The 16,922-nt window shown below is 34.9% G+C and overlaps 2 protein-coding genes across 2 annotated transcripts; both read right to left on the bottom strand.

Annotated features, from left to right (window-relative positions):
• Positions 1-3,010: 3,010 nt before the first annotated feature.
• Positions 3,011-3,583, bottom strand: LOC148583144 (uncharacterized). The gene has a single exon (XM_088511582.1). It carries the CDS (start codon positions 3,581-3,583, stop codon positions 3,011-3,013), a length of 573 nt encoding a protein of 190 aa, XP_088367708.1.
• Positions 3,584-13,433: 9,850 nt separating this feature from the next.
• On the bottom strand, positions 13,434-14,688 carry LOC132165865 (zinc finger A20 and AN1 domain-containing stress-associated protein 6). Its single transcript, XM_059576557.2, has 2 exons — positions 14,535-14,688; positions 13,434-14,414 (listed from the first exon to the last, which is right to left on the bottom strand). The coding sequence occupies exon 2, from the start codon at positions 14,146-14,148 to the stop codon at positions 13,660-13,662; it is 489 nt and encodes a 162-aa protein (XP_059432540.1). The 5' UTR covers positions 14,149-14,414; positions 14,535-14,688; the 3' UTR covers positions 13,434-13,659.
• Positions 14,689-16,922: the final 2,234 nt, after the last annotated feature.

Below are 16,922 nucleotides of genomic sequence, written 5' to 3'. Positions count from 1 at the left end.
TGGAACTGGTAGACTGGATATCCCTATCATCACTTTCCCAGATTCCTGGGTTGAAGATTTTGCGCCCTCTGGCTACTCTGAAGAACCTTCGGGTAATGGCTAGTTGATCAGACATTGAGCTTGAACAGTGGTGATATTTGGAAGTGGGATGTTGGAGAGAGACTGCAGAATTCCTGGAGCTTCAGGAGCTAAAGCCTGCTGATAGAAACCATGATAGTCAAGTTGGCTTCTTTGTTGGGAGGTAGAATGAACCCAGCAACAAACCCATTGAAGGAATGCAGTCCTTAAGAGAGGTTAAAGATATAGCTGCCATTTCAAGCTGTGAAGGGCTAGTGGGAAAAGACTTCCTTATTATACTCTATCTTTTTTTTTTTTTTTTTTTTTTTTTTTTTTTTTCAGGAAAGCTATTGGAGTCTCATCTTCATCAATGGCAAATCTTTTCTTGCATTTGGAGTCTAGACGGTTAGTAGGTGAGAGAGGTGGGAAGGGTTCAGGTGGGATAAGGGGTAATATAATAGAAGGGGAAGGGAGAGTGGACCGGCTGTTTAGTTTGGTTGATTGGTTAAGGTGGTAAGGATGAAACCTAGAAAAATTGTTAACTACAGGGATATTTCTACGAAGGCCATATCTACGTGGGTTAGGTGTTTGGGCATGGAGTGGGGGATGAATTGAGATAGGGGAAGTAATTGGGCTAGTTGGGATGGATGGGTTAATGGTTTTTTTCGGTGGCAGGGATGGGCTTAGGAAAGTTATGAAATTAAATGGAGGCCCAATTTGAAATGAAGGAGTAGGGGATATAATAGGAGGCTTGTTAGGGGTTTCGGCCCAAGCTGCTAAAAAGTCTTTAAACTGTGCTGGTTGAGAAGTAACTTGAGGGTTATGGATTTCTTGGATTAGAGTTATGCTAGAGTCCAAAGATGAAGGTATATTGTAATATGGAGAGCAGGGATAGAAAAAATCTACCTCATTAATTATGGGATAAGGGCCAGTTGGGGGAGTAGGTTGTGTGGGAAGAAGGGGAGACTTTCCCTTCTCAGCAGCAAAGTACCTTGTCGGATGTAGTGTGGAGAAATCACGTGAGCCCTTCCACGAGTCCTTTAAATTTTCTAGAGAAATGCAAGGTTGCTTAAGTGCACTGTGTTTGGTTGGAAAATCTTGTGCAAATAGTTGTTAACAACTAAAGGGGGTTGATAAACGCCAAATGTTGCACATTCAAGCCCCTTAATTTGCATATGTTAATTCCTTAGCGTTGTTATTTGTTTGATTTTGTTTTGTTTTTATTGTTTTCAGGTTATAAATAAAGATGCAATTAATTCCATTGATTTTGGGCTTAAAAGCACACATTGGGAAGAGCTAGAAGATATGGTTAAACTTAACCAATCATGGTTAAGTTTAATCAAATAAAGGAAGGGATTAATTCTGAATTTCTCAAATTGGAGTCAAAATCGGATTTGATTCAAATTTGGATTCTGCATATGTCTCGGTATTTTGGCCATAACTTTTAGGTCAAATATCCGATTGAGGTGATTCAAGCGGCATTGGAAAGCTAACACAAATTTCTACAAATCATTGTGAAATATCATTTTCCTAATTCGGAGCTTTGAAATGCCAAAATCGCCCCATAAGATAGAAACGCAATTCTGGGCGAATCCTATTCCGATTTAGACTTAGGTTTTCTTTATCCTAATTGGACTTGGACTTAAATCTCCAAAATTTTAGGATTACTAGGGCTTCTAGGACTCTCCTAAGCCTTATAAATAGGCCTCTAAGCATTGAGAAAAAAGACACACCGCTTTCTAGAGTAAAAATTCAGTAAATTGTCTTTGGAGTTTAAAAGATCATGAGCGGCTAAACCCCTTCGTGGAGTGTTGATGTAATCCTATCCAAGTACAATGGTTTGATTCTATTTAATTTCTAGATTTTCAATTTATGCATGTTGATTATATAACTATGAGAATTACTACCTTTTGATTATATTCTTAATTATTAAATGCAATTGTTCTTAAATTTCAAAATCAATATTTGTGAAATTCTTCTCTTGTCTTAGAAAGTATTTTACTTTTATTGATCTCAAATCATTTTTGTTTTCTGTGATTATGAGGATGATGGTTATACAATGGGTTTAATTGACATATGATCAATAGAATTTGATAGGTCATGCTTAGGGAAGACGGATTGTACTACACTCTAGTTTAGTGTAATTTAAGTAGACAATCCATGCCAACCGAAGATGTGTTACAGTTATTCATTGATTGTATGTATCCTGTTAAAGAATTTGATAATTTATACCTAGGGAAGACGGGTCGTACCGCATCTTAGTGGTTAGGTGGACGATCTGTGCCAACCGAAGATAGATTATGCTTATTCTTTAATAAGGTAGTTTCTTGTTTATTTATAACATGCATAAAATGAATTTCTGAGATTAATTATGATTAGCCATTGTTGTGCGGATAGAGGTGAAGTCAATACCCTACACTCTCTCTTATTTTAAATCTCTTTTATTTTCATGCACTTTAGTTTTAAAGAAAATCAAACAAATTCTCTTTTTAATTAAGTTAATTTTAATCTTTCGAATTTTGATAATAAAACCTCTGCAGTCCTTGAGGTTCGACACCCTCTCTATAGCCGTATCCTACAAAGATTCGTCCTATTGCGAGTGGTTATTTTTATAATTGATATTTTTTGTCACAAAAATACCACATCAGGGGTGCTTCCACATGTTCAGATATTTGAGATTGTGAATAGTGAGTAACCAGCTAAAGGTGAGTTGACTCACTTGCATGGCAGCCGTTTGTTGAAGCTGAAGACCCTATTGGACTTCGGAGTCAGAATCTGATGGACTTGGGATGGAAGTGAAATTTGCTCTCAAAGAAATACTATAGTTGACAAGTTGAACGGCCGGAGGAGGAGAAAGGCAACTAAATTTCTTATGCCCAATAAGACCACACAGAGTGCAATAGTCTGCAAGCCTCTCATATTTAAAACCAACCCAAAGAGATTCCTTACCATTCTAAGGAAAATGAAATCCTGGAATCAGAGGTAGATAAGTGTTTAATTCCACCTTGACCCGGAGATATTGACGATAGATGATTCCTTTGTTGTCACAGTTTTTCACTTCCATAACAGTACCTATAGCTTTCCCAATACGAATAGCATTCCAAGTTGTCATATTCTGCATGGGAAGACCATGTAGTTCAACCCAAAAAGGGCAGATGTGGAGTTCAATCTCTTCAAGAGCAAGGTTTGTAGACCATGGTTTAAGAAGGGGAAGAGAACCACGAATATTCCATGGCCCTTGGTTCAAAATACGATCAACACAGATTTGTAGTGGGATTGTAAATAGAAATTTGTTTTGAGCCAACACCTCAATAGCCAAAGGAGAAGCAAAATTCCAGACAGAGACCATGGTTGCCCGAACCAGCTGTGGATGGAGAGGTTTCAAAGTAAGAAGCTTACCTACTATAGCAAAGGCTTCTTGGTTGGGAGGAACTTCATCAAGTACATCAAGTTGTTCAGGATTGTCCCATCCAAGTGCTTTTGTTCCATCTATAAGAGCTTGTAGTGCAAGTTGAGAGATATCCATGAGAAGAAAAGGAAAAAAAGGTGATGGGAAAGATGAAGGAGAAGAAGAGGTAGATGGGGAAGGGTTTGTCAGGGTTTTCAATCCATGAAGGAATGAAGAGAGGAGCTCAAGTTAACAATCAAGGGTTTCAGACCTTGAAAGGAGTGAAGAAGAGAGCTCTGAGAAACGAGCGAAATTCTACTTTTTTAGTGTTAAACACGCTTTTATACCCTTCAAATGCACACCCAAACAAGCTCTGAATGTTTTTTTGCTAATGTGTCAAAACTTTATTGGTAGCTGTAAAAAGAGGTTTTACAAATGGCCCGGATAGTAGGGGCTCTCTAAAATATTATATATAAGGATAAATATATTATAAATCCCTGAGTCAATGCGCCAAAACTGTAAAATCCCTCATTTATTTTTTCAATTTTTTACTCCATTGGTCAATCGAAAATGCAACAAAATCCCTATAGTTAGATTTTTTCCCAAATATTTAACAAGCGTCATTCCCATTGAAACGCATCGTTTTGCCATGTCAGCATATTAATTTTTTTATAGTAATTTAATCTAAAAAAAATAAAAATAAAAATTGAAGGGGTGGCCAAAAAGCCACCCCCAACCCCTATGGGGTGGCTTGCGGCCACCCCAGGAGGTTAGGGGTGGCTTTTTGCGGGTGGCTGGAAAAGCCACCCTTAACCCCCTAGGGTGGCCGCAAGCCACCCATAGGGGTTAGGGGTGGCTTTCCGGCCACCCTTTCAATTTTTTTTTTTTTTAAGATTTAATTTGTAAATTAAATTAATGAAAAATTAATATGCTGACGTGGCAAAACGGTGCATTTCAATGGGAATAACGCCCGTTAAACCTTTGGGAAAAGAATCTAACGTAGGGATTATGTTGCATTTACGATTGACCAATAGAGTAAAAATTCGAAGAAAAAAACTAAGGGATTGTACAGTTTTGACGCGTTGATTCAAGGATTTATAACATATTTACCCTATATATAACAACAACAAAATTAACTTAAAAACTAGGGGATACTACATTTTGCCCCATGAACTACAACGCCTTGGTACTTTCCCCCATAAACTACCAACTGACACCCGACCCCATGAATTACCATTTTGTGCCTAAAACCCCCCTTCCGTCAGTCAAAGGCCCATTCCGTCAGTCAAAGGCGTTAACTTAAACAATCTACCAATCATTGTGCCCCCATGAACTACAATTCATTGTCACTTTGCTCCCATGAACTACAATTCATTGTCACTTTACCCCCATGAACTACAACGCATTGTCGCTTTGACTGTATGAGTTAACGTCTTTGACTAACGGAAGGGGCATTTGACTGACGGAATTGGGGTTTTGGGCACAAAATGGTAGTTCATGGGGGTCTCGGGTGTCACAGTTAGTAGTTCATGGGCGCAAAGTGAATATGCGTTGTAGTTCATAGGGGCAAAAGGTAGTTTCCCCTAAAAACTACTAAAATATACACATATTGACTTATAATGACCAATAAAACATCATAATTAAACCTATAAACTATATGCTTTCAAGTTGGGAGAGCTATAAATAACATCCAATAACACATTCAAAGTACCATTAAAAGTTCAACTATAAATATTGCAATCAAGTTTTGCCAAAATACTCCATGTAACACATTAGGTGTTACATTGACGAAAGCATAAATCATCCATGTAGTACATTGAAATTCTAGCAAACTACTTCCTTAGATGCCAACATTGTGCTATTATCATTACGAGCAACCCTTGATTTCTTATTGTAGTGACCGAGTGCGCTAACATAAACATTGTTATGTGTTTAATGCTTGAGTTTTCTTGTTGCGGTAGCAAATCCAAAAAGTAGGGATTCCATTGTTAAGGAAAGGGGAATGATACTTCAATCTCAAGTGGTCTTATATAGGAAAATGAATGCTCTGTTTGACGATTGGAAGTGGGGGTATTGGGTCCTGGGCTCATCAATATCAGTTGAGACTGTAGTTCGACCTACTTACCTTGCTTGGGGACGAGTTGCAAAGCTAACTCTTATTCTATTGGTTTGGTGAATGTTAAAAATACATTTTCTTTATGCTTATCAAAGAACATCGAGATGCTAAACCACGAAAATAATACAAGAAATTCAAAAAAAAAAAAACTCATATAAACAGAACAAGGGCAACTCATGAAAATACATCTGTTTCTTACTCATGCAAAGGAACTATTTTTTTTTGGCAACTTGGATAACTTATAACTATGTATGTCCCACTTATCCCTAGGAAGATCAGGATCTTTACAAAAGGCTTTATAAAAGCTTTTTTAAATCATATTTAGCTACGAGCAATCTACTTTTGTTATATCGTATATTTCGCTTCTTCAACATCTTATTGAGTTCCCCCTCCTCTTAACATTTTTGAAAAGTAATTAGACAAGTTAATCGAGCCACTACACCCCTTGAAGAGGTTTTGTCAATCTTGAAGCCCCAACCATACCATCGTTCCCAAGAAACGTCCCAAACCCCTTTAACATGCCTAATGTAAGATCAAAGGTTCCTCACTTCATCCTCCTTTAGTCTAAGCCAACACCTAAGGTCCCCCGAAGAGGCTTTCTCATTGCCTAAATCCTTCAAGGTACTTTTTAATTGGGCTAAAGTGAGAGCCTTCCTCACCTGGCGGTTGAGGAGCTTTTTGCATTCAACTTTTAATTCATCACGGTGTCTTTCTTAGCTTGGGATGAGCAACATTTATCTCAATCTAATTTATGGGATGATTTGGCTTTTGCACCACTTAGCTCTTCTCGTAACTTGGATGAGCAACAATCGTCTTCTAACAAGCTCTCCCACGCTTTCTCAGCCTTGGCCTCCCGACGAGTCGCCTCAAGTTCAGTATTCTTGCCCTCTCTCGCATCTTTCAACCAAGCTATGTTTTTCACTACACGCTTGAGTTGTCCACGAAGAACTTCTCCTTTGGGTTGAGCACTCCCTTCAAACTCCTTATAGTCTAAGTAAAGAGCTAGAACATTTAGCCTTATGAAATGAGCAAAAAGTGAGTAAAAATGAAGAAAAAGAAGAAAAAAGTGAACGGGGTAGAACAAGAAAAGTCGAGAAACTTACCTTGATCATGATATCTCACATTCCCTCAACCAAACCTTTAGATAGTAATTTCCCATTTCCCTTCATATAGCCCTCGAGAAGAAGTCCCTTCAAGGGCGCCACAAGATCTCAAAGAAAAGGGCCTCATCCCTACGCCCCAATAGGCATGAACGACTTCAAAGGACCTTCCTTGAGATGACCAGAAGGCCCCAGCAGCCTTGGAGTATCCAAAGGTTGTTATATCTCAATAATACGAGTAGTGTGCACCATATTGGTCCTCGGGATTTGCATATTCAAAGAGGAAGGTGCTACATAATCATTTTATCCCCAAAGCACAATGGTACCCCCATATGATGTAGTCATTCGATGCGTGGATTACTTGCCTCGACGGTGCTCAGCCTCGGAACGACTGAAGGCTCCAAAGCCCCAGTTAGGAGAACGTCACCGCCTCCGAAAACCCATGTAACACCCCTCTTAATTACGTGAAAATTACTTTTAAATAATCATCAATTTATAAACCACGAGGCTTACTAATATTGAGGACAAGCAATCGATGTGAGTAAATGCTTACGGAACGGTTTAACGGTTTTTATTATGCAATATGTTTATTAAACTAAGTATTATTTAAATGTATGTTTATTATCAAATAATTATGGTGTGAGCCTAATGATGTCAACAAACGTTTATAATTGAATTGAGATGAAAATTTATCTATTAAATAAAATATGACAATTAAACATATGATGTGGATCGTCACATACGAATGGCGGACACATGGATATAAAGGCTTGTCCCTATGGTTGAGAGATTTATATTTATTGTTTGGCCTTAGATCCAATGCTTTTATAGGTGACCGACACAGCTATAGTTGAATGGTGGTCACATAGACAACATCGTTAGTAGTGTGGACAACCTAAGGTTTAAATCTGAACGAGACAATAAAAATGACGATATGCATGCTTCACCAAGGTACTAATGTTACAATAAGTCCCACAGGACAACATTAACCCTAACGAAAATGGGTAAATGTTTAAATAGACCACATGGAGGAAAATTATGAATATTAAGTAATTATGAATAAAGTTTTAAATATCTTATTAGCATGAATTTTGCATCAAAATAGTATCTGATATGCAGATTACAATTATAGAATAAAATTATTTTTTATTCTAGTATATTAAGAGATGGAACACTTACCAAATTGTAAAACCCATGACATTTTCTATTACTAAAGTCAAGGGATTATATTTTAGAAAATTAGGTTCACTGCATGACAAGTTCTATGATAGTTTACTTACTAAGTTGTGAACTTACGTAGTTATTTTTCCACTTGTGAAATATGTTAGTGTTTTGTAGTTTAATAGGTTATAAAAAAGATAGACTGAAGCAATTCGTAAGGCTGAACATGCTAAGTGAAAACCTTGTGTAAACGGTTTGAATAGTATAGTTTAGACAGTAACAATTATTGCAATTTACCTTTTCTTAGAAGCTCTGTGTTTATAATAGATGATAAATGATGATTTTGAAGTTATTTAGTTTTTGCTCATACCATTACTTTCCGATTTCCGCTATATAATTACTCTAATATTTAGTGTTTAAGGTAGTAATTCAATCTAACTATAAATTAATTAGTATGGAGGCACTATGAGTAACACTTCAATTTAATTATCTTAATTAATTAATTTTGGGGCGTTACACCCTATGTCACTCGGCCACGCGAGAGCCAACCTTAAGTTCTTCACACATGCACCCTTGGAGGGTGGACCACTTCATAGTCTCTCTTGGAGGACGATCTTCCTCGAGTCTCAGCGTGATTGACGGCTGCATAATTAAAGGATTACTTACTGGAAATGAAGGTTTAGCGAACACCTCTCCCATGATGGACTCTAGTATATTTGAGGCAATAAGCCAATAACCCTCAAGGAAATTGGATACTTGGCCGATTGCTTTCAACAAAGTTCCAAATGCTCTTCCTCAGACTTGCTCGTACCGCCAAAGCCATGCTCGGCCCATGTCGTTGTAGTTCCTCACACCCTAAGGCCCGGTTTGGTTTGCGGAATAGACTCGTGAATTGGACTAGTTAACACTAGGTATAGCTAGTCCTTTCTTTGGTAACACTCTATTCCTGGGAATAGTCTATTCCCATGGGGCTACTAATCCCATACACACAGGGTTAGCTAAGCCACTAAAAAATGAGTGGCTTAGAGCATTCCCAATGGAGGAGCCAAATTTTTATGCAAAATAGCTCATCAAAACTCACTTTTATCTAGTTTAACTAATGAATTTTTAAATGCATCCACATCCGATTAGCTATATTTTTATCTATATCATTTAAATATTATTAAAAGTAAGAAAAGTTTTGGGAAAAACAGAACATGTGAGAGAAAAAAATGGGAAAAGTTTTGGGAAAAAGGAGAACATGCAGAGAGAAAGTAGGAAAATATTTGGGAAAAAGAGAAAACAGGTAAGAGAAACAATAAAAAATAAAATGGCTCCCTTAAAAAGTACTGCTACATTTAGCTATTTTTTTAGCTATTTCAATCAAATATCTATTTTACGTTTTCTTCTGGCTAATCCAATGTAAGGGTTTTTTAAACATTTGAAGAGCTATTTTAGATAAAAGTAGCATTTGGCTCTTCCACTGGGAATGCTCTTAGCTAATTATTTCTTGTGGGATTAAATTAATTGTGTAAATTGTCATAAAAACCTCACTTATGGAATTAAATTTCGTTCTCTCTCTCTCTCTCATATATATATATATATATATATATATATATATATATATATATCTCCGTTTCTCTTTTCTCCGTCTCTATATTTCATTCTCTCTTTCTATTTTCTCTCTGATTCTTTTGGTACAGTTTTTCTACAAGTACAAACAATTTTTTTTTTTCTCTATGTCGTCTCCCTTCTCTGTACTGTTTCTCAGTTTTTTTTTTTTTTTTTTTTTTAATTCTTTTGATTCTCTGTACTGTTTCTCTCTGATTTTCTTCTCTCAATTTCTCTGTTTTTTTATTTATGTACCTTTCTTTTTTCTTTTTTTTTTTAATAATTCTGTTTCTCTGTATCTCATTTTTCTCAGTTTTTTTTTTCTTTGACGAAGAAACAGAATCTACAAGATTTTTATAAAATACAAATATATAAATTGTTTTTTGGTTTATTTTGATTCTCTGTACATTCTCCAACTATATTGTTTTGATTTCAAGATTGAGTCTGATTTTGTTTTCTCCAACTTTATTTTTTTTATATAAATAATTTTATAGCATAATTACAAAAAAAAAAAAAAAAAAAAAAGGCCACATACCTGACATAATTAAAAACAAAAAAGAAAAATAAATTATAGTAAAATTGTTTATGTTTAAAAAAAATGAAAGTCCTTAATACTATAAATTGTATTTGTATTATAAGGGTATTTTAGAAAATTTGATTACAATATAATTCCATTCACCAACATATTGCATTATACCAAATGAAGAAATATGATTAGTTAGTCTATTCCAGCATTACAACCAAATAAATGAATAGGAATAGTTAATCTATTCAACACTCTTCTATTCCCCGTAGTAGCTAATCATTTTTCAATGGACTAGACATTTCGCGAACCAAACGAGGCCTAAGAGTTGGTTGTTGGGAGGCATTAGTCGCCTCAGTAGCTGTTGTACTTTCAAAGTGGTTTATGTATATTTTTATGCAAAATAGCAAATCAAAACCCACTTTATCTAGTTTAGCTAATGAATTTTGAAAGACACCATACATCCGATTTTTTTTATTATTATTATTTTTTTTTATCTATATCATTTAAATTAATTTTTTTTTTTTTTTTAATTTTTTAAAGGATTGTAATTTTCCTAAATATCCTATTTTTCAACTTTTTGAAAAAAAAAAAAAGATGTGGAGTGAGAAATAGTAGGAAATTTTTTTGGGAAAAGAGAGATGTGGAAGAGAAATAGTAGGAGAAAATAAAATGGCCCCCGTGAATAGTGCCACTACATGTAACATTTTTTTATTTTTTTTGGCTAATTCAATAAAATATCCATTTTGTATATATATATATTTTTTTTGGCTAGTCCAATGTGAAGGATTTTTTTATAAATCTGATTAGTCATTTTAGATAAAAGTACTATTTAGCTCCTCATTTTTGAGTGCTCTAGGAAGTAAGTAACACGGTCTTGCCTTTATCTAAAACTCAAAATATACATAAAACAAATAAATAAATCATCCACTAAAGTTTAACAACCACAAACTACAAATAAATTGTCTAATATAAGAGTTTGCAAAACTTCAAATACGAAAATAAAAATTAAATGATAATTAAAAATTTAAGAAGAAAAACTTACCTTCGTCAATCCTAGAAATATTTCCTCTCTATTGAAAAGCAAAAACTATGATGGAGAAAGATTTTTTAAGAGTAAAACAACAAAAAGATAAGAAAAATAGAGAGAAAAACCAAAAAAAAAGAACCTTATGGACTTTATTTATTTATTATTGTTTTTGAATCTAATAGATGAGTATTTTTTTTTAGCTGGGTAAGCCGTAAAAGATTCATGAGAATCTATAAAAAAGTGAAATGCTATTTAATATTCTCCTATCTTTTTTTAATCTCATTTTTTTGAAAATCAATCAAAAAACTTGTAAGACGGTAAGACCAACCTAATTGAAGGTGTGAGTCCTAAAAATCTAATGGTTGATTTTTTTCAAAAGAAAAAAAATGGGAAAATGATGAGAGAATAGTAAATAGCATTTTTCTTCAAAAAAACCATACTATTACTACCAAAATAAAATGAAAAACCAAAAAGACAGTAAACTTTTTTTAGTGCGAGTGTAAACAGAAATTTTCTCTCGATTCTGTAATTTGAAAATATTCACATAATATATCCCTATAAATCGTGCAATCCTGAGTCTTTCAATATATCCAATTGATTCAAATTATTTTCCAAATGTTGCAATCCATATAGTCCGATTCATGATTAATCTTTTCGCTTCATTCAAGTGATTTATTTATTTTTTTTTTTTTTGGCAAATGATTCAATACATGTTGCCATCCAATTCATGAATATTTTCCATTCATTCAAATGATTTAAAAAATTATAAAGAAAAAAAATGATTTAAAACTTTTTTAGTCTTATTTTAACAACTATGCATTTTCGTCTGCACTACGTGAATCACCGTAATTAAAGGCAACTACGTGGAAATGCAAAGTCTAGGTTCATCTAAAATCACTGTTTCTGGTGGCTGCAACTCTTCCTTCTGCAGCAATCGAAATACTTTTCTTGGGCACTCAAACAATGAGATCCAAAACCTGTCAACCAGCTAAAAAAAATTATGCATACTAAAAAAGTTATGCATCTACTGAGGGAAGAATGAAAGACTCCCATTGTTGCTTCAGCACAACTCCTGGGCTAGCCGGAGTCCGTGCCAACGTCCATTTGCGACCTCCGACCTCCTTTCCGACAGTCAATCTTGTTTGCGACCTCCTTTCCGACGGTCAATCTTGCTTCTCACAGTGGTGACGCCACTATCGGTGAAGCTCAAACAGCGCTATTCCTTAATTTTGGAAGGAGACGCTATCAACAATGTTCTTGCCATTCAACACCTGCATCTCTTCAAAGTCGAAAATTTTGCTTCTTTTATTTTTGATATTAATATTAATTTGCTATTTTTGTATAGCTGAAAGGCTTACAAACTCTCTAGAAGTGCAAATTGTCATGTACACTGTTTAGCTCGATAGGCCGTTCCAACCTAATATTCAAAAGTATTCCCGATTAGTCTCTTATTCTCTCTTCCATTCGGATCAAGAGTGAAAAAGCTCTCTCATTTGTAATCCTTTTCCATATTGGCTTAAAAAAAAAAAAAAAGTGGAGGGAAAAATACAAGATACTTTATGGGAGAGAAATGTAACTCAAAGTTCTCAAATGTCCATCTTTCAGGTAGAAAAGAATGCTGAAAGATACACACTTGAGAATGCTGAATAGCATTACTTTCTGCATCTACTGAGGAAAGAATGAGAGACAGCCATTTATCAACACAACTCCTGAGCCAACCAGATTCCATGCCAACATACATTTGAGACCTCCTCCACGGCAGTTGGTCTTTGCTTCTATTGGACCTGAGATTGGTCAAGGTACCACTGCAGGCCAAACTGCAGAAGGGATCGCAAAACGGCCGAGACAGAGGGAAAAATACCAGGTACTAATGAAAAAAGAGTTCATACTGCATTCTCTTCCTCAACCAAAATGTCTATCAGTAGATCCCTATTCATTCGGTCAAAGTTTCCAAGGCACTATGATGGTCATTATCTTAATGTCACTTCTGAGGCTTTGAAGCTTGAAGATGACTTGATGATGGATGTTCTCCCAGCAATTACAAAGGGAACAGGGAAAGGGGAGAAATATATCACACAACACAACACAAAAACCAGCTACTGAGCATAATTATAACGCTAATAAAAGCCCTGTAGTCAATAAAAATGCTAGTCGTTCAGGACATTGACAAGTATTAACAGTGTTCATAGAGAACCACATTAGGCCTCTTTTAAATGATCCTAACACCATAGTGCATAATGTTCCTGTTTTAAGTTAACATATGAACTAAGAGGAATTTGGACTGAGAAAACAAGCATTCTTCTTTAGAAACCAAATCCTCACCGCTGCAATTAACTAGGAGGGGCAATTGTGCTTATCATTTTCTAAACAAAGTTACCACAACATAGCAATGGCCCAACACAATAACACATGGAGAAACCAAACTTTTTTTTTGATAGGTAAAGAAAAAAAAAACAGATAAACATCAATGGAATTCAAGAATTATTGCAAATCACTAATTCATAAATAAATCTAAATGGTTTACACCAAATATTATTATTGGAGAGACCACAATAAACCAAACTGTACATATCAAGCATGAAAAACATTCAATATAGAACTTATTTCCTAGGGCATCAAAGTACCTTCAACTATACTTCCTATAGCAAATGGCAACCACCTAGCCACTATTTCTCCAGCCACTCACCATAACCATCATATCTTCTCAATCTTGTCCGCCTTCACCACCGGATTCGCCTTCGCAATCTCATCCTGCGCCGCGCTCTTGTAATCGAACATGCAATTGTGCTTGTCGGAGTAGCGATGCAGCGAGCAAAACGTCAGTTCACACCTACACTTGAACCCCGTCAGCCCAACCCGCTTCCTACAGAAACTGCAACGATTAGCAGGTAGTTTTTCAGGATTCCCTGAAGGAGCCCCTTCCTCCACTCGACTCTCATTCACTTCCACAACCCCTCCTCCAACCTGAGCATTATCCTCCACATTTTGTTCATCACCCACTTTCTTCTCCACAACTATATTTTCATTTGCTTGTTTTAATACGAAGTCTTTGTAGCATTTGGAGCAAAAATTATTAGTGCTTGCGCTCCCAAAGAATCCGCAACCATTCGCGCAAAGAATGGGCGCATTCGAGGGCTCCCGGCCCATCTCATCAACCTTCTTTTTTTGTGATTCTTGCTCCATTATTAGTCCACAAAATTCCCAACCAGACAACACCCCCGAAATTATTCCAAAAAATTCAAATCCCAATTTGATAAACAAACTTCAAATTCAAATAGCGCTAAACCCTAATTACTTAACCCAAGAAATCAATCACCACCGATTCAATGCTCAAAAGCTCGCCCAAAACACTTATTTGACCGAAATTCATGCAATTTCACAGAAATTCAGATCAGAAATTACCCAATTGTTCGTTTCGGTGGTCGACTCAGTTGGAGACCGTTCATGACCTAGCAAATCAAGTCCATGAAACAAGTAAACCCAAAATTAAGAACAAGTAAATTCGATTAAGATTACAGATAGTAAAGCGCGAAACTTCGCGGGGGGTTTTAGATCTCGATGCTACGGACCTGAAATCAACGGCTCTGATTTGCTTAGTAGAGGCCGTTTGATCAGAGAGAGATAGAGAGAAAGCCTGAGAGAGTCTTCAGGTTCGGTCTCTGAGACGGAACTTCTTTCGAAGTTCGAAGAAAGATGATGATGTTGGGAAGCTAGAAATTTTTATGCGATCTAAAAAAAGAAAAGAAGAAAGAAGAAATAAAAGAAATAAAAATTTATACAAAGGGTGCATTGACGTGGATGCTGCTGCTTGGGTGCACGTGGACTTGTAAATTTCCTTCATTCCAGCTGACCCGGTTGAGCACTGATTGGCAGCACGCGCGGGCGTGGCACACCCAGTGCAAAATTTTTTTTTTTTTTTTTTTAAGATCAACAGCACGGGCGTGCAATGCACGCCGCGTGCTGTTGATCTTTACCCGACCCGAGCACTGATTGGCAGCACGCGCGGGCGTGGCACGCCCAGTGCAATTTTTTTTTTTTTTTATTTTTTTAAGATCAACAGCACGGGCGTGCAATGCACGCCGCGTGCTGTTGATCTTAAAAAAAAAAAAAAAAAAAAAAACATTGTCTCTCTTTCTCTTTAAAATATTTGATCAATTAAAACATATTTTCTGTTTTTAATAATAAAATAATTTACATTTTTTTTTAATTCGTAAAATATTTTCTAAGGTAAAATCTACTTAACCCGCTCAAATTATCACCTCAATGGCAATCTACTTCCTAAAATATCAATTGTAACAATTTACTCCCAAACTACCAAAACAATGACAATGTACCCCTTAATGCTAGCAAAATGACGAAATTACCCATATATAAATTTCAATAAAACAAAAATACCCTTAAAATTTGAAAAAAAAATAAATAAATTTTCGTTTTTTTTTTTAGTTAGGGTAATTTTATCATTTTGTTAAAATTGAGGGTACATTGTCATTGTTTTAGTAGTTTGGGGAGTAAATTGTCGCAATTGATGGTTTGGGGGTAGATTGTCATTATGGTAGTAGTTTAAGAGGGTTAAGTGGACTTTTCTCTATTTTCTATCAACAATTCCTCTCTTCAAAACCAAACAACAAAAATTATTTTTAAAAAGGAAATGCTAGGTGTTCTTTAGTGTTCTTCTGGTATCTTCTCATGGCTTTTAAAATTACCAATAGATTAAAAGTCAATAATAATAATCTTAAATTCAACGATAATTTTAAAAGTCACATCATAGTTAAGAGGATACCAAAAAAACACTTACCATTTCCCTTTTTAAAATAACAGCCAAGCCGAATAATTAGTAGGTTTTTTTTTTTTTTTTTTTTTTTAAGAATGTTTTCCTATGAAAACATTTTATATTAAGAATGTTTTACATCAAAAGAAATAGAGTTTAACTTTGAACCTATACTTCTTGAAATTGGGATTCTTCTTAGAGTAATTTTACAACTTTTAAAATTTATAAATTTAATATTCTAAATCAATAATTGATGTAGAACAAGGACGCCATGGTAATTTGAGAAAATTCACAAGTGTGGTGGCAATAGAATTAGTTTTAGGATTTATTTTTTGAGTTTTAATTGGTTTAGGGTGTTTTAAGAAATATTGTTCATTAGGAACTAGAACTCTTTATTTGTAATAATTAGAAACTCTTATCCTTCTAAGATCTTAGAGTTCTTTTTTTAATTTGTTTTAGGATTTCTAATAAGCTTAGGAATTGTAACATATATGAAGATATGCTTTTAGGTTTATTTTTATTGTTATTGATTTAATAAACTTTTCTTTAAGAGACTACTCTCTATTTCTTGGTGAATTCTAGTAATTTTTTTTTTTTTATGAATTCCAATTATCTTTTTAGTGGATTCTAGAACCCTTTGACGTCATGCATAAACCTTTCAGAAAACTACACAAATGTTTTTTAAATTTTTACGTATTTTGAAAAGACTCTTTAAAGTTTAAAAACTATCAATTTTACCCCCTCAAATTTTTACTTTGATGTAAGCTACCCCTATGTTAGGATTTGACATTAAACCAACGTTAAAATAGATGAAATGACCATTATACCCGTAAAACTTTTATAAAATTTTAAGTGTAACCTTAATTTCACCTTAAAAAAAAAAATAATAATAATAATAATAAAAAAGAAGGAAAAGTTGAGGATATTTTAGTATTCGCTTCTATTGGGATTTAATTCATATAAGAGCAATTCCGTTTTTTAAAGAACTGTTTTTCAGAAAATCTTTTTTCATTTTCTTTAAAAGTTGAGTATTGCAATATTTCTTCATATGGTGAAAGGATAACATCAGATTTTATTTGGGAGGATTTAATGGAGCAGCATTCCACTCTTCAACAAATTCCTAAAATTATAAGAATTGAATTTAGCTGATATTTGAAAAAAAAGATATGTCAATCGGGTAATTTGGGGA

This window comes from Corylus avellana, chromosome 11, assembly GCF_965113065.1.
Source record: "Corylus avellana chromosome 11, dhCorAvel1.hap1.2, whole genome shotgun sequence".
NCBI classification, from domain to species: domain Eukaryota; kingdom Viridiplantae; phylum Streptophyta; class Magnoliopsida; order Fagales; family Betulaceae; genus Corylus; species Corylus avellana.
This window is presented reverse-complemented; position numbering and strand designations above follow the sequence as displayed.